General features: G+C 41.9%; 1 protein-coding gene across 3 annotated transcripts; it reads right to left on the reverse strand.

Moving 5' to 3' along the window:
* Positions 1-331: 331 nt before the first annotated feature.
* Positions 332-14,362, reverse strand: LOC105476522 (voltage dependent anion channel 3). Of its 3 annotated transcripts, none has more exons than XM_011732508.3 (10): positions 14,221-14,362; positions 12,225-12,264; positions 11,834-11,902; positions 10,971-11,020; positions 7,292-7,444; positions 6,450-6,502; positions 4,195-4,422; positions 2,754-2,904; positions 1,305-1,362; positions 332-858 (listed from the first exon to the last, which is right to left on the reverse strand). In XM_011732508.3, exons 3-10 carry the CDS (start codon positions 11,898-11,900, stop codon positions 767-769), a joined length of 852 nt encoding a protein of 283 aa, XP_011730810.1. In that variant the 5' UTR covers positions 11,901-11,902; positions 12,225-12,264; positions 14,221-14,362; the 3' UTR covers positions 332-766. The 3 variants fall into 3 exon arrangements, with proteins under 3 accessions (XP_011730810.1, XP_070924428.1, XP_011730811.1); XM_071068327.1 differs by lacking the exon at positions 14,221-14,362 and adding an exon at positions 13,741-13,882; XM_011732509.3 differs by lacking the exon at positions 12,225-12,264 and having other exon boundaries at positions 14,221-14,353.
* Between the last annotated feature and the right edge of the window lie 4,500 nt (positions 14,363-18,862).

The following is an 18,862-nucleotide window of genomic DNA, read 5'->3' on the forward strand; positions in this document are numbered from 1 at the left end:
CCCATGCTTCCCCAAATGCACTCTTCCCTCAACCATCTTTTCACCCACTCACACCCATACTTTCTCAGCAGCTGCACACAACTCCTGGGGTGATGCGACCCTATCACACCACAAGCACAACAGATGTGCCGCTCCCCAGCACAACCATGTTCACTGCTTCCTTCCTCAGCCTGCCCTGTGAGAGCAAGAGCAGACAGAGCAGGGCTCAGTGAAGTGAAAGGGACTGGCGGCAGCCCCGACACTTTAGACACAAATCTCGCCTGTGAAAGTGCTTCTTAAAACAAATCACATCAAAGGTAAGAAAACCACCACCAGCAAGTCAGATGAGCAGTTATGTTCCAAATGTGATGGGTTTATTTTATTTTACTCTGATGCAAAACCAAAGATTCCACTATAGCACAGAGACCAATATATTACAAGGTCATGAAAAAATGGTGTGGGACATGCAGGACGTGATGTACAAACTGGAGGGTCAGATCGTCTCCTCTAACATGACACTACACTGTCGCTGAGGAACACATTTAATAACACTGCAGAACTGAACTGAAACATGGCACAAACATGACAACTTCCAGGCATGCCTTCAAGCGCCTCCCTCAGGAGGGATTCGCAACCCCTAGACTTCAGTGTGGGGAGGATTACAATTCTTTGGAAGAATAAAAAGTTCACACTTTTGAAATTTCACAGAAGAATTTTAAGGCCAAAACACAGTGGGTTCATTTCTCTTCACTTCCAGGGACAAATCTGATGCTTTCCTCAAACCACATTAAGCTTCCAGTTCAAATCCCAAGCCAACCTTGTGACCTCCTGCACTGAAGTTCTTCCCATCGATTAAAGCTGATAAAGTCAATTTGACTCCTAGGAAGAAGAAAACACCACAATCACTTGTAACAAGTAACAATTAGATCTGAACTTTCTAAAAACAACAGATGGAATCAATGGTGTGGATTGTAGCTGGGTATAAGAGCTATAAGCAAACAGCTATTACTCAATCGGTTATTTATAACCATCTGATGTGTAATGAGGAACGCATGATCATGGCAAACTTTCTCTGAAGTTCAGGGTTAAGGGCAATGAGTGATCAACCAAACTCAAAAGGCCAGAGTGACCACATTATAGTCAGAAATACATACTTTTTTAATGAAAAAGTATTTGATCTGTTTTGTTTTCTGTCTGAACAACCAAATGTTACAAAATGGTCCGAATCAACTTACAGTGACTATAGGTTGTTCTGCAGGTTATTTTCATTTTTTTCCTCTATCACTTTCCACCCCAGACCCTCTGTTACTAATTCCTTTACTTACCTGGTCGAAGGGTCTGAGTATAACCCAGTCCAATCAGGCTGGCATTATTTACTTTAGCCTAAGATTAAGAGATAGAATAATAACATAAAACAGTGAATTACAGATCAGTCCAATACAACTATCACTTTGTGCATCAGGTTTCCAACGCTAAAAGCACCCTAGGGCCAATCTGGAATTACTGATTTTTTTTTTTTTTTTTTGAGATGAAGTTTCGTTCTCATTACCCAGGCTGGAGTGCAATGGCACGATCTCAGCTCACTGCAACCTCCGCCTCCCGGGTCCAAGCCATTCTCCTGCCTCAGCCTCCCAAGTAGCTGGGATTACGGGCATGCATCCCCATGCCCAGCTAATTTTGTATTTTTAGTAGAGATGGGGTTTCACCATATTGGCCAGGTTGGTCTCAAACTCCTGACCTCAGGTGATCCCCCGCCTCAGCCTCCCAAAGTGCTGGAATTACAGGCGTGAGCCATCGTGCCGGGCCAGAATTACTGATCTTTTAAGTCAGCAGGACTTGTATGGGTGGGACGTACCTTAAGAATGCATGCTTCAAGGCCTCCAGCAAAATTTTTAAACACTACACAACCAAACACCCTGAATTCCCTGAGATACCAGCTGACAATCTCTCACAGTGGTTACAGCATGAACTCGGGTGACAGAAAAACAGATCTAGGTTCAAACTGTGGCACTGCCAGTTACTACGTGACCTTGGGCAAGTTAGCTGACCTTTCTAAGGCTCAGTTTTCTCATCAGTATAACAGGGATGAGGATAACACTACTCGCCACATGGAGTGGTTGTGAGGGTTAAATGACATAACATACGTAAAGCCTTTAGCACAGTACATGAAATTTAAGAGCTCAGTGTTATTTTTAATAAGAGTTACTATAGCAACAGAAATAGTCATCTAATCTCATGAATTTCCAAATAAGAAAATTCTAAGGCCAAAGTGATAAAATGACTTGAGAAGGTCAGACAACAAATATACAGGAAGAGCTTGGCACAGAAGAACCCCTATGTCCTGACTTCAAGCATAATTTTTTTTTTTTTTTTTTTTTGAGATAGACTCTCACTCTGTCACCCAGGCTAGAGAGCAATGGTGTGATCTTGGCTCACTGCAATCTTTGCAACTGCCGGGTTCAAGCAATTCTCCTGCCTCAGCCTCCCTAGTAGCTGGGACTACAGGTGTCCCCTACCACGCCCACCTAATTTTTGTATTTTTAGTAAAGATAGGGTTTCACCATGTTGGCCAGGCTGGTCTCGAACCCCTGAGCTTAGGTGATCCACACACCTCGGCCTCCCAAAGTGCTAGAATTACAGGCATGCGCCACTGTGCCTGGCCATATTATATTCTTTTCACTACACAATGAGCTGGCTTACACTCATATCACAACATTCACTGAAAAGTTAGACACAAACATAAGAGCAGATCCAATCTGGCAGCACATTCTTACAGAGAGAGAAGTTCTACAATCCAGCTTGTACTTAGCAGCAATGCCAAAACGGGTGTTGTTACTCCCAGCCGTCCAAGCAAGGTTTATGGATGTTTCAATCTTCTCATTAACCTTCTGGTAGATAGAACCTCCAAACTCAGTGCCGTCGTTCCTGTTTTCATAGATAAGAAAACGTCATAAATATCTAGTTTGTACCATTGTTATTATGGTATGAAAACAAATTCTAAGACTATCTAAACAAGGATCCCATTTTGTAACTATAGATTTCAGCAAATTTCTAGCATAAATGACTACTAAACAAAACACAGAACTAAATCCAGCTATGCCAGTAATGACTGCTTAATTAAAACGTAACACTTGATCCATTTACTTGGCTCCTCCACATGATGTGAGTTTCTTAAGACAATTCAATTAAGCACAAAGGCAGACACCTCAGGTAAGTATAATCTATAGGTCTCTGAGAAGTTCATAGAACTTAGAAACTTCAAAGTAGAGTTCAATAAAGATTCTGCAAAAAAAAAAAAAAGGTAGAGGTACAGGAATAAAACCAATTCTGGATTTCCTTTGAAACACAATCCTACAGTTACAAAGCACCCTCCTACAATACCTAGGGTGCACTGCTCCAGCAAACCACCTTAGTTATTGCTTCCAAGCATGCCAGAGATGAGTCCTTGGGTTTTCACGGTTTTCCTGGTAATACTGTTTCATCAATTTCAGTAACTGTCTGTCTGTACCACTGCTTGCCTTTGTTTTAGCCATCATTAAGTGAATTAGAGCATCTAGCAGAGAGGAATCTGCGACAGTTTAAAAACACAGTTTGCCCTTTGCTTCTTCTTCCTGGTACAGGAGCAGTGTCCAGTAGGCCCAACATAAAATACTATGTAAAAGTTCCGATTCATCCCGCCAACATGGTTCGGCCTACATAGCTGAATCCCAGGACTCTTTCAGAGCACCTGTTACTTCTGAATGCATTAGCGGTACCTGGGTTCCAACCAAGAATACCTGAAACCTCCACAGAATTACTGGGATGTCCCAGGATGCTCGAATCAATTTGGTGGTTGTTGTTGGTGACCCAAACAGACCTGCTTCCACATACTGTCAAGATAAGAGGGGAGCAGAGGAAGCAGTAACATCTCCAAAGGGTCATCTTACCATGAGGTAAGCCATGCTCTGGGCTCCCTCTATCCCAGTGGTTCTTCTACAGAGACTAGAGCTTCCTGAAGTTTGGGGTGTAGGCTGAGGGGCCAGTGACCACCAGCAGCACAGCCTGCACACCACATGCACCAGCCTCCTGGCAAGGTTTTGCTATGAGGATAGCACCACAAGGATGGATATTCACCAAGACATGCTAAATCTAAGCACCATCACCTCTCAGTATGCTAATGGCAACAATCTTTTGGGCAACTGCAATGACACTAAGGAATAAATTATAAACACTCACACATGTGTGTGCAGCTGGAAGTCCGCAGCCTTGTAACCCAGGGCGAAATTATTCTGTGACAGTTTGGATTTGGCTGTGTCAAAACTCATCTGATAGCCAGCAAGCCACCCTTCGAAGGCCAACACAGCCCAGCCATAGATGGTTGGTCCAGAAAAATCTATATCAACATTACTGCCAACACTAAAACAATCCCGTTTATAGGAAGCCTTCAATTTCCCACTCTTCTTTCTGCAACAAACCAACAAACAAACAAAAATGATGAAAACAACATGAGTTTTTACTATTGTCTAAGAATTTTTGGAGTAAGATCATCTCTCTCATCTTCCAGTGTAAATATTGTTTTGCTACATGCCACATATATATTAAAAACATTTCAAATGACCTAGTTCTACAAATATGTTACTCATTATAAGTTCAAATGACAGCATACTTCATGATTTATTTCGTAAAGGCATGAACAAAAGTACAAGAATGAGTAAGAGGCTGGGCGCAGTGGCTCCCATCTGTAATCCCAGCACTTTGGGAGGTCGAGGTGGGCAGATGACGAGGTCAGATTGAGACCATTCTGGCCAACATGGTGAAACCCCGTCTCTACTAAAAATACAAAAATTAGCTGGGTGTGGTGGCACACGCCTGTAGTGCCAGTTACTCAGGAGGCTGAGGCAGGAGAACCGCTTGAACCTGGAAGGCAGAGGTTGCAGTGAGCCAGGATCATGCCACTGTACTCCAGCCTGGTGACAGAGCAACACTCCATCTCAAAAAAAAAAAAAAAAAAACAAGAATGAATGAGACACTTCACTGCCAAATTAATAATCTGAAGATGTACATATACAGACGTATGAGAAGCCAAATCTCTTTAAATGTTTCCAAATGCCAAATGCCACAAAGAGTTAATCCCCAATACACATTATTAACCTATCATGGAGAGAAGTGTGCTTTTATGAAGGATGATATCAAAAAAATGAAATTAGGCCAGGCACGGTGGCTCACACCTGTATTCCCAGCACTCTGGGAGGCTGAGATGGGTGGATCACAAGGTCAAGAGATCGAGACCATCCTGGCCAACATGGTAAAACTCCGTCTCTACTAAAAATACAAAAATTAGCTGGGTGTGGTGGTGCGTGCCTGTAGTCCCAGCTACTTGGGAGGCTGAGGCAGGAGAATTGCTTGAACCCAGGAGGCAGAGGTTGCAGTGAGCTGAGACAGCGCCACTGCACTCCAGCTGGGGCGACACAGCAAGATTCCATCTCAAAAAAAAAGAAAAAAGAAAATAATATTTGTCCGAAAGATAACTGAGGTGTGTGACAGAAAGAACACACCTGTTGTTACGGCTGAGACAAATGTCACTTTGCATTCACCTAGCACCTCCATCCTTCAGATAGCATAGACCCACATTAGGCAGATAGGAAATGACACAATCCCCCTTTTTTCACATGAGGAAATTGAGGCCAAGACGTTGGGGGATTTACAGAGGCTAAGAAATCAAGTAGGCAGCAGAACTAATCATTATAGCATTTGAGAGCCAGGAGATCACCCTCTTAAGAAATTAACTTTTCAGCGCCATAAGATAGGGTGAGAAAAAAAAAAAAAGGAATTTTCTTTTTTCTTTTTTTTTTTTTTGAGATGGAGTCTTGCTCTGTCACCCAGGCTGGAGTATAGTGGCGCGATCTCAGCTCACCGCAAGCTCCACCTCTCGGGGTTCACACCATTCTCCTGCCTCAGCCTCCTGAGTAGCTGGGACTACAGATGCCCACCACCACTCCTGGCTAAGCTTTTGTATTTTTTAGTAGATATTTAGTTTCACCTTGATAGCCAGGATGGTCTCGATCTCTTGACCTCGTGATCCTTCCGTCTTGGCCTCCCAAAGTGCTGGGATTACAGGCGTGAGCCACCGCGCCCGGCCAAAAGGAATTAACTTTTTCAGCAGAATACCACGTCCATCAAACTTCAGAATTGCTTAAGATTCATCTATGGTCTCAAGACTCTCCTAGCTCCTAAATTTTTTCTACTATGTGTCTCTCTGAAATAGATTTATACATTTTTGTTCATCTATTCAGTTTTCAAATTGTTCATCCTGCCTTGGGGGGGAGGGATCTTCCTTTATCTGTACTACATATACAAGGTCTCCAATATTCCTTATAGCAACCTTCTAAGTTCTTCCTGCCTCTGAACTTTGTACTACATCTTCTTATTCTAAAGTTCTCTACCCCTTCAGCCTCCAAAAACATTTCAGGAAATAGGATTTGAACAATTACCCTGTGTTCGGTACAAATATGGTATCAAGAGTCAGTTTCAACCCTTCAGCCAACTGAAAAACAAAGATTTAAAATAAATAATTAGTAATTTTCAATCATTTATCCAACTGAAGAAACCAATTCTAAAGTCTCCTCTAAGTTCTTTAACAAAAAAAAGAAGTCATTCAAGAAAGCAAAATATTAAATTATGTAATAAGTGAGCTCTCCATCCTCCTGTCCCCTCACCCCAGCCTTCATCATGGTTCTCTCACCAAAAAATGGGGCAAATCCTATTTTAACAAGTTACATAAAATACAGTTCAAAACCAAACAGAATTCTCATACAACAAAATCATCTTGATACCTTCTTGAAAGAGTGGCAATGAGATAACCTGACATTTAACAAGCAAGCTAAGTCATTTTGCTCAGTTTTGCATGTACATTATCTATACATGGCATCTATATCAAAAACAGTGCCCTGTACAGAGTAGGCACTTGACAAATATCTAATAGATTTTCTCCTTGAAAACATGAGAACATTTTAGAAGAATTTTTCTGTCAAGCCAATTTTACAACAATTACAAAACTAAACCAAATTTCCGCAAATAGTTTGTTCTACCCAGGAGAAGCTCAGCTGTGTAACACAGAACCAGTCAGAACAAAGATGTAATGTAATAATCAGAGTAGTCACAAACAAAGCCTTATTTTCTAGAAACATAAGACATCAAAAAAGGCCACATGCAGAGAAAAAATATGGCTACTAGATAGGTTGTAAGATCTCTTTTGATTATATTTGAGGTATGTTCATCATTCAGTCTACAAGATAAATTGAACCTATGAATAACTTCTAATGCTTTCTCTTACCTTATTCTCCCAAGAGATTTCTGTCCCTAGAGTATTGTCCGTGTTCCATTTTTGGGTGAAGGTAAGTCCATAGTTACAGACCTTATATTTGGTTTCTAGGTTGCCTGATGCTTTCCCTGTATCAGTGTAAGCATGACCAGAAGTAGAAAATTCCTGGTAAGCAAGAAAAAATAATTACTTTAAAATTAGCTCATCAAATAGAAAATACTCACTTTGGAAGGCAGTGTTCAATGCATCAGAAATAATACCATTTACTGTTTGCCACAGCCCTATTCTAGAGAAACTTCTTTCCTCCTTTCCCCTTGCTTTTCCAGTCCCTAAATATTTTAACCAGTTCCGCCAGGCGCAGTGGCTCACGCCTGTAATCCCAGCATGTTAGGAGGCCAAGGCAAGTGGATCCCTTGAGTCCAGGAGCTCGAGATCAGCCTGTGCAACATGGCGAAACCCCATCTCTACAAAAGATACAAAAAATTAGCCAGGCATGATGGCACACGACTATAGTCCCAGCCTGAGTCCAGGAGGCAGAGGTTGCAGTGAGCCGAGATCATGCCACTTCACCCTAGCCTGGGAAACAGAGTGAGACCTGTCTCAATACCAGTTTCAGATCTTTCCATTATTCTACTTCTCTTACTGATATTTCTTTTTCCATATACTCTCTTACTAAATGGAAATCCTAAATTCTCTCCTTTAAAAAAGAGGTATCTTTACTGAAAACAAATGCCTTTACTAAAAAGACCAAAAATATTGCATCTTAAACATTTTACTTTCATGACCTAAAAAAAGATTATCGGTTCTCTGCTATATGTTTCAAACTATCAGTTAATTTCAAGGTCCTTAAAAATTCCAAAATACTGCCCTCTTCCTTTTTAATAGGGTCAACACTTTACTACTTCCTTTAAAAAAATATGTATTATTTTATTGTGGTAAATACATTTAACATAAATTTTACCATTTTAATAATGTTTTAAGTGTACAGTGAAGTGGCATTAAGTACAGTCACACTGCTGTGAAAACTTTAACGCTTTTGTGTGCAAAACCGCAAAACTTCTGCTTAGACAATTTCAATATTTGAAAGTACTACCCATTTTTCAAAATAAAGTGGAATGCTATAATTTATCCTTCTTTCCCCCTTTATATCCTGTCTACCTTTAAGAGTGCCTTCTATCAAACAGTTACTATGAATGATTTAAAATACATCCTTTGCCCTAGTTCAGGGTCCTTTAAGTCATATGACAATAAGCAATTAGAAATAGACCTCCTTCTGCAGAAAGCAGTCAGCACCTGTCACTGACAATCTATGAACTGTCAAGAAAAAACATTCTGATTGGTCCTGTTTTAGGGAGCATTTCTGAAATCCTGCCAACAGTAATGAGATGCTGCCAACCCTGACCAGTCTTTTTCACTGCCTGCAACATGAATCCTCTCCTTAACAAATACCCTGCCCCCTACCTCTAGTTCTACAGGCAGATGAGACAACTGGGAAGCTATGATCTGTTTATCAACGCCACACAGAATGGTTTCAAAGACAGTATCATGCTGCACATTTAGGGGAAGGCCTTAGTAAGAAAATGATAACGTGTTAATCATGTTTACCTGTTCACATAATTATTTTAATGTGACAATCATTTTTCTTTTAGTAGATCCAACTATCTAGTGTTTTATTTTTTACATTTACTTTTCACAAACTTGACAAGTATAACAAATGCAAATCTTAATTTTGGTGTTAGAAAAACCTTATGGACAAAATTAAGGTAGAGGGGTAGTCTACATTTCTCCCTTGTCAGCATCAATTCTTAGTTTGAAGGTCTGTCACAAATCTAAAATGCCACAGGTACAAATCTCAAAAACAAAGGCTAGAATTGTTCTAAGTTGAGTTCCAGGCTCATGATTCACAATTCAGTTTGTGGCCAATTTTATAATTTGTTCAAACAAGTGCAAAACACATTTGTAACATGCATATAACATGCATATAGCTCTACATTAAATGCTTAGTAAGCAACAAAACAAACAAAAATGTTACTGTGAAGTAGATGGCATATGAGAAAAATATCAAGACACAATCTAAGAAATTTGGAACAATGATTGAAATTTATCCTAAATCAATACCAGAAACCAAAAGCAGCCATAAAAACAAGCATACAAATAAGCTTTTTTTTCTTACCATCTGAATGAATATTACCACACAACAGCAGCATGAAAGGGAGATAAAATTTTAGTTGATAATTTTTGCAACACAAACCTAACGAGCAAATTCTGGAACCTACACAAAGTGAGTATGATTCTTCTATTTTAACAGAACTATATACACAGCGTGCCCATCTTAGTAAGGTAGGTGCATATATATTTATTTACTCTAGAGAAACCCAGGGAAAGAATGATGGTCACGAACCATAATTATATGCAGTATCATTAGAATTCCACATGCCTTTGTCCTTCTAATTATACATCCAGAAATAAAATCTGCATGGGTTTGAATGGATAAATACCAAAAACAATGCAGCCAATGAGAAGAAATCAGAGTAAGATGAATCAAAACTTAACCTACTAGCTGAAATTTACTGAATAAAACCAATTTGTTTGTTTGTTTTGGAGACGGAGTTTTGCGTTGTCGCCCAGGCTGGAGTGCAGTGGCGCGATCTCTGCTCACTGCAAGCTCCATCTCCCGGGTTCACGCCATTCTCCTGCCTCAGCCTCCCAAGTAGTCGGGACTATAGGTGCCCACCACTACGTCTGGCTAATTTTTTGTATTTTTAGTAGAGACAGCATTTCACCATGTTAGGCAGGATGGTCTCGATCTCCTGACCTCGTGATTCGCCCACCATGCCCGGCCCCTTTTTTTTTTTTTTTTTTTTTTAAGACGAAGTCTCACTCTGTCACCCAGGCTGGAGTACAATGGCTTGGTCTCGGCTCACTGCAACCTCCGCCTCCTAGGTTCAAACGATTCTCCCGCCTCAGCCTCCCGAGTAGCTGGGACTATGCGCGTACCACCACACCCAGCTAATTTTTGTATTTTTAGTAGAGACGGGGTTTTGCTATGTTGGCCAGGCTGGTCTCGAACTCCTAATCTCGTGACCCGCCCACCTTGGCCTCCCAAAGTGCTGGGATTCCAGGTGTGAGCCACCATGCCCAGTCAAAAGCTATTGTTAATGATACTTTGAAAATATGCCAACATAGCCTTTACTATAGTCTTTACTTCCAATAAAAAATACTTTATAAACATAAGTTTAAAACTATAGAATAATGTACATGCATACATGCAGAAATACATTTTATATATTTTGTTTCTACTAATCATAAAGGGGCAAAGTAAAGTTAATTTGTTTTTGTAAAAGCTTAATAAAATTTCCATGAATCCATTATCATAGAAGTAAGGTTTTTGGTGCCCATATACATATTCATGAAAGTATATATTTTTTGACATTTCTTGACCCATGTCAAAAAATATATATTCTACATTTTCTGAGTGAAAGCTGTAGTATACTCTGAGAAACACGAAAGGTCTCTTCAAGAATTCAACTTGGTTATTTTAATTGGCTAAGAATGCTGTTTGGAATCTGAGAGGACAAAGCTGTGGGTAAGACAGCATGGTGCTGGTTCAAGTAACTAGACTGTCATGATTTTACACAGATTCCTTTAAGTTAATTATGTTACATCCATTAAAAATATATTAGATACTCACCACTCCACTACAAGACTTGGTTTTCAGGTCTATCTTGACCATGCCAAAGCCTATACACGCACACACAAAAACACAGTAATGTACAAAATGTGACATTCACTACAGTTTTTGCAACTCAGAAATTATGAAATAGCCTATAGTACCTTTCATATGAAAAATGCATTCATATGAAAAATTTCATTAGGTGAGAGTTCCTCAAGAAACTGAATTATAAACAAATAAATTCAGTATAATTTTCAAGCCCTTAAAATGAATAAAGATATACTTTTAAAATGTAAGTTAAAGAAAAAAATAAATGAAAGGAATATGCACTATTCCAAGAATCAAAATTGCTGAAAATAGTGTGCTGCTGTATATATTGCTCAAAATATACAGCTAACATTACTAGTTAATAAGAAAAAATCAAATATGTACAGCACAAAAATTTAGGTTAAATTTTAAAACCTAAAAAATAATATTTAGGATCACAATACACATTACTTCAAGTAAGTCAAAAGTTATGTTGTCACTTTCATAAAAACAACGCCATTGTTTGGAGGGAGGAAAAGTATTACCCCTACTTTAATTGTCCCCAGGGCTAGACAAAGAAGACATAAATGTTATATATATTATTCTACATTACAGGTAACATTAAATATGGACATATATATCCATCTGTATATGTATATAATTGCTTTTAACGCTTGAAAGGGGTTCTACCTCTAAAGAATGAGGTCTAATAGCCTGTTAATAGTTATCCCCTTAAATCTTGTGAAGTGGATTAATGCTGACTTACCCTTATTTTACTAGCACAGTATTTACACACAGTAGGCATTCAACACTAACTTTTACCCCAAATTGTAAAGTTACAATAGCATACTTACCATATCCTTTGTTGAAGACATCCTTAGCAGCCTTTCCTAGGTCACAGTAAGTTGGTGTGTTACACATATCTTATAAAGAAAAACAGGGCAAAGGAATAAAAATAACCATTTAGTATTTATTCACCCACAGTTCTGCTGTTTCATCCTATGAGAAGAAGTATACAGTGTTCTCTTCCTTTGTATCATTGATGCTTTAACGCAATCAAAGGTATGAGATGGCAATCTGCTCCTTAAAAAATAGAGCTTTCCAGAATACTGAGAATAAAACAGTTTTCCCGTGAGATTCAGAGGTCATCTTTCTGATTGCATTTCAAAGAAAAGTAAGTTCTTACAGGATGATAAAGATGCTATGTTAAACTGGACTTCTTTTAAAAATATATGCAAAATTTACCTTAGAAAAATCTCTCTCAGGCTCTTATGAAACCAAAGACCTGTATAAGACAACAATGGAAATTTTTGAAGAAACTGTTAAAAGATGCAATCAAAATCCTCAGGGTTAACATTTTTCTCCTCTGAAATTCAGTTCTTAAAATAAGAATTTACCATATGAATTGAAGTGTATTCATCTAGAATATATTTTCTCTCAAAGCTCTTAAAAGTGCCATAATTTTACCCCATTAACCAGAAATATGATAGATTCTACCTGCAGCAACCTGCTTACCAAAAGTGTAGTAAACTCTGAAGTTAAAGCCTTCAAAAATCTCAGGTGCCTTGGGTTTTCATCTTGCCTACTAAAAATTTGCCCAGCTTTGCTACTGGTAATATGACCCTCACATCAAATTCTGAGAGCTATCAACACTGCTGAATATCTCATTCCTTTGCCCTCTTTGTATCATGGGAAATCTTCCTGCAGCAGGTTCTTCTGTATTCCTCTAGCAGACTCAAAAGCTATGTCTAAGCAGTTACAGAGCCACCTCTAGCAGTGCCATTAGCCCATAGTCAGAAAAATCCAGAGTATCAGCTAGCCCTTGCAATTGCTATGCCTGAATGATCTACATATTTAAGCTCGTATTTATTTATATATAGCCCAGCTCTTAATCTAGACTCCTGCTAAGCTTCTGCCTACCCCATCATACCAAACATATAGATATGATGCACTTAAATGGGAATGCATTTAAATTTTGTTCCTTAACATAAACCTATCAAATATGACAGACACTATGATATAAAGAGACTAGTATAAAAAACTAAAAAGGAAAAAAAATGAAAGAGCAAAGGGTACTATAAATATACTGACTCATTCCATAGTAAAACTTTGCTCTAAGCTACAAGGTTTCATAATTCACTTACGGAACGATTATTTTACAATTCAATCCTTTGTACTAAAGTGATCAATTCTAGCCTTTTTATATTATCCCAATTGCAATTTGATATTACTCTTTATGATTACAACGGATGTTGATATTTGTTGAAATTTTGCCAGAAGTCTGTAATTTGGGAGGTAAGTATAGAAATGCAGGCAGTATATATTGAAATAGAAATGTTAAAGCTTTACAGTCTGGTTTTTCATACTGCCGAGAAAAGATACACTTAAGTGTTTAGAAGCACCATATATACGTCTAGGGACTATTTAAAATATTTCAGCATATTATTGTTTTTCAAAACCAGTACCAGATACTATGCAAAAGTCACGTAGCTGGTTTAGTTTACTAACTGACCTCAATTCTGCCTAGTTCAAGCTGACTTTTTCCGGCCTATGACTCTGATGGGAAATGCACTGCTAGTATGATCAAGCAAAAATCGAGAACAGAAACTTCATGTTCCTCGAGAGTAAAGCTACAACCACACGTCTCCACCAGCTCTACAGAATGCACCTGCCCATAGATGTGCACACTGCACAGAGGCTGCAGGAGACGCAGACGGGGAGAGGCGTTAGCCGGGTACTACTGGTTTACAAAGCCACTAACTTGACAGCCAGTACAGAGCCCGTTTCGTTCCTCGCTTCTCCGTTTTGAATTGCACGCAGGGCACCCTCCGTCGGCCGTAAGGAGAGGAGGACTGGCCTGATGCTCCACAGCAATTCCGGAAGGCAGGGGCGGGAGGGGGACGGGTGTGGGGTTCGAGGATTCAACTTCCCTAGAACCGATCTCCTTTCTAGCTGACCCCTGGGAGGACAGTGCGGTCCACACGCCGGCGGGGGAGGTCGCGGCCCGCGCCCGGAGGCCACTTGCCCCGCCGTGCTGCGGCTTCATCGCCTGAGGTGGCCCGGGGTGGGTCCCGGCGGGAGCCAGCGGCCCCGGTCCGCCGCGCCCCGCCCGGCCCGCGCCCCAGTAGCCTGCTCTCTGCCCACAGAGCCTCCGTTAGGGCCGCCTCCCGCCTGGCACTCTGCTCGGCCGTGGCCCACCGCTCTCCGGGCCTGGAGCCCACGCGGCCTCGGTTCTCCTCACCTCCACCCCGAGGGCCTGTCTCCGCTCTGCCCGGGCAACGCTGAAGGTCTTCAAATCAACGCCGTCCGCGCCTGCGCGGCCTCGCACCCCCAGCTGCGCCTGCGCGCCGCGCCTCCACCAGAGCGCCAGTGCGCCGGCGTGTTGAGCCACGGTCGCGCGCTACGGAGCAAGGCGCGGAGACGAACAGCCGGGCAGAGCCAGCACCACCAACTGTCCGGCTCCGCGGCGCGCATGCGCAGGAGGGTTCGGTGTGCACAGTGGGGTTAACTGGAGGCGCAAGAGGCCGGGGACCGCACCTGTGCCCGCGAGGGTACTCAATCTCGCGAGAATGCGCGAGGTTGCTAGTTACTGTTGCCATGGGCGCGGCCGCGAAAAGGCGGCGGTGTGCCGGATCCCTGGTTGAGGCATGACGCAGGCCGGAGTGTAGTGGCACGATCTTGGCTCACTGGCGCCTCGACCTCCTGGGCTCAAGCCATTCTCCTGCCTCAGCCTCCTGAGTAGGAGGGTCCACAGGCGAGCGCCACTACTTCCGGCTAGTTTACTTTTTTTTTTTTTTTTGTAAAGACAGGAATCTCCCTGTTTCCCAGGCTGGTCTTGAAGTCCACGGCATAAGTGATCCGCCCTCCTGCGCCTCGCAGAGTGCGGGGATCACAGGCCTGAGCCCACCCCAGCCCCTTATGGGAATTTCATTTCAGACTGACCAGGCTTCAAGAGTGTCACTCTTAGGTCATCTCTTAAGGATGAGAATACATAGGTCCCAAGGGAGTAAGTGATTGATTCAAGATCCTACAAGTAGTGATCAATCTCTCTGATGTGAAGGTAGCCTTTTCTCTTTAGTGAGTAATCTATGGGAGTGATACTTTGAAACCATATGAACATCCTCAACGGTCCATTGATCATTTCAGCCTGAATCAATTATTATTATGGTGGTTCAATTATTATTATGGAGTTTGAGACAAGCCTAGGCAATATGTTGAACCCCTAGAGAGATGATAATTCCAAGGGGAGAGGATGTGGAGGAGAAAAAGCTCTTCCGTAGAGGAGAAGTCCAACTAATAAAGGTAGAATAGATGATAGATACAGAAAATCATCATCTTGGAACCACCATAATAATAATTGATTCAGGCTGAAATGATCAATGGACGGTTGAGGATGTTCATATGGTTTCAAAGTATCACCCCCACAGATTACTCACTAAAGAGAAAAGGCTACCTTCACATCAGAGAGATTGATCAAACGGGGGATGGTAGGGACTGACATATGCCCCCGGTGTGAGGCACAGAGAGGGACACAGAGATAATATTCTAGTAAAAGTGTGTAATTTGCCTCTCTTCACGACGAAACAATCAGGCAAATCCAAACTGAGAGACCTGCAAGACAACTGCCAGTCTTCAAAAATGTCAGTTTCTTGAAAGATTAAGAAAAAGGCTAATGAACTGCTCTAGATTAAAGGAAGCCAAACACGTGACACTAAAAGCAATGTGTGATCCTAAATTAGACCCTGAATAAAAACCAAACAAACAAAACCAGCTACTGAGGAGTTATTGGGACAATCGGGGAAATTTGAATAGAGAGTAGATTATCATTGCAACAATGTAAAATTTTCTGAGGGGGCCCTGGGTGCAGTGGCTCACGCCTGTAATCCTAGCATTCTGGGAGGTCGAGGGGGGGCGGATCACTTGAGGTCAGGAGTTCCACACCAGCCTAGCCAATATGGTGAAACTCCATCTCTAGTAAAAATACAGAAAATTAGCTGGGCATGGTGGTGGGTGCCTGTCATCCCAGCTACTGGGGAGGCTGAAGCAGGAGAATCACTTGAACCCAGGAGGTGGACGTTGCAGTGAGCCAAGATTGTGCCATTGCACTCCAACCTGAGTGACAGGGTGAGACTCCTTCTAAAAAATAAAAAAATCCTAAAGTTAGTGTACCTTGGTTATGCAGAAATGGCCTTGATTTTAGGAGACGCATGCTGAAGTATTTAGAAGTGAAATAACATGTATCTGCAACTAACCCTCAAATGGTCCAGAAAAAAGAAAAAACAAATATGAAAAAATGTTAACAATCGAGGTGGAACGTATGTGTGTTCATTGCACTATTCTTGAAAATTTCCACTGAGTTTTAAGTATTTTTGAAATAAAAGAAATAGGCCCGCACAAACTCTGTGATGCTCCACAGTACACAATACCAAGTTGCTGCTTGAATCAAATATCAGATTTGCCCTCTGTGTGAAAGGTATTTGAAGTTGATAAGAGATAAGACACATGTCCCCAAGAGACTCATAATGTAAGACTTGGACAAATATCTGCTGAATGAGGCCAAATATGGTCAATGTCATAAGCAAAGTAGTATAACCTAGAAGCGGAAATAAAGTGAGCTTAGGAGTCCAAAGAGCTGAATTTGTGTCTCAGCTCTGCCAACTCTGTGGTCTTAGGCAAGCATTAACCTCTCTCTGCCTCAGTTTCCACATCTGTGAAATACAACTAACTTAACATCTACTCAGAGGATTGTAGTGGATATTAAATAATGTATCCAGGCCGGGTGCCACGGCTCACTCCTGTAATCCTAGCAGTTTGGAAGACGGAGGCAGTGGATCGCTTGAGCCCAGGAGTTTGAGACAAGCCTAGGCAATATGTTGAACCCCATCTCTACAAAAAATACAAAAATTAACCGGGCACGGGTGGCCTGTGCCTGTAGTCCCAGCTACTTGGGAGGCTGAGCTGGGATGATCACTTGAGCCCGGGGAGGTCAAGGCTGCTGTGAGCTGTGATTGCACCACTGCACTATAGCCTGGCCGACAGAGGGAGGCACCATCTCCAAAAATAAATAATGTATCCACAGCACATAATTTACCTGGCATATGGAGAATGCTCATCAGTAAATAACATGTGAAAATAAAGGAGTTGGTTGGGCGCAGTGGCTCACGCCTGTAATCCCAGCACTTTGGGAGGCCAAGGTGGGCAGAACACGAGGCCAAGAGGTCGAGACCATTCTGGTCAACACGGTGAAACCCCATCTCTACTAAAAATACAAAAATTAGCTGGGCGTGGTGGCAGGCACCTGTAGTCCCAGCTGCTCGGGAGGCTGAGGCAGGAGAATCGCTTGAACCCGGGAGACAGTGGTTGCACTGAGCCAAGATCATGTCAGTGCACTCCAGCCTGACAACAGAGTGAGACTCCGTCTCAAAAATAAATTAATTAATTAAATAAAAAAAGAAAAGAAAAGAAAAGAAAGGAGTGTAGACCACATGCGGTGGTTCACACCTATAATCCTAGTGCTTTAGGAGGCTCAGGCCGGTGGATCACCTGAGATAAGTTCGAGACCAGCCTGGCCAATATGGTGAAAACCCATCTCTACTAAAAATACAAAAATTAGCCGGGTGTGGGGGCACATGCCTGTAGTCCCAGCTACTCAGGAGACTGAGGCAGGAGAATTGCTTGAACCTGGGAGGTGGAGGTTGCAGTGAGCTGAGATTGCCCCACTTCACTCTAGCCTGGGCTACAGAGCGAAACTCCCTCTCAAACAAAACAGAACAAAACAAAAAGAAGAAAGAAAAGAAAGGAGTTTAAAAGCTATACAGGCAAAACTCACATTTTTCATATACATATGAATATTAGAGCCACAACTTCAGCCTATGCTGTAAGGCCAGGAGTAGAAGTGTAGGCTGAGCAACATAGTGAGACCCCATCTCTAAAAACATCATTTTTAATTAGCTGAGGGTTATGGTGGCCTTCTGTAGTCCTGACTACTGAGCAGGCAGAGGTGGGAGGATGGATGGCTTGAGCCTGGGAGGCTAAGGCTAGAGTGAACTATGATCATACACTGTACCCCAGCCTGAGTGACAGACCAAGACCCTTATCTGTTAAGAAAAAAGTTTTTAATGGAAATTTCACAACATTCTGTTATCTGAAGGTTTTCTTCTGAAAGGACCCAATACCACCAGTCCCAGGTAATCCAGAAAGACCTGAAGCAAGAAGGTGATGAGAAGACCATGAAGGAAGTCAGCTGCTGCAGGAAGGATCCGTCCTTTGCTTCCCGTCCCTCTAGTCCTGTCCAGTTAGCTGGGTCTAGATTCACACTTAATGTCCTTATCAAGACTGGCCTTCATTGGCCAGGCGCAGTGGCTCACGCCTGTAATCACACTTTGGGAGGCTGAGGCGGGTGGATCACCTGAGCTCAGGAGTTTGAGACCAGCCTGGCCAACATGGTGAAACCCTGTCTCTACTAAAAATACAAAAAAAAAAAAAAAAAATTAGCTGGCATGGTGGCAAGCATCTCAGCTTGCCAGCTTGCCAGTAATCCCAGCTACTCAAGAAGTTGAGTCAGGAGAATCGCTTGAACCCAGGAGGTGGCAATTGCCCTGAGCAGAGATCGTGCCATTGCACCATTGCACTCCAGTCTGGGAAACAAGAATGAAACTCTGTCTCAAAAAAAAAAAAAGAGAGAAAGAGAAAAAAAAAGACTGGCCTTCACCACCTCAGAACTACAGCCAAATAATGCACTGGTTCTCACATTCTCATTCCCCACTCACACTGCGATCTAAACTCTTGGGAAGTGTGGAAAGGGCTTTCTCGGTCCAAATCCTGATACAAATACCATGGCATTCTCCTGTCAAATCAATAGAATCAGAGTTTTAGAGCTAGGA

The sequence above is a fragment of the Macaca nemestrina genome, chromosome 8 (genome assembly GCF_043159975.1).
Source record: "Macaca nemestrina isolate mMacNem1 chromosome 8, mMacNem.hap1, whole genome shotgun sequence".
NCBI classification, from domain to species: domain Eukaryota; kingdom Metazoa; phylum Chordata; class Mammalia; order Primates; family Cercopithecidae; genus Macaca; species Macaca nemestrina.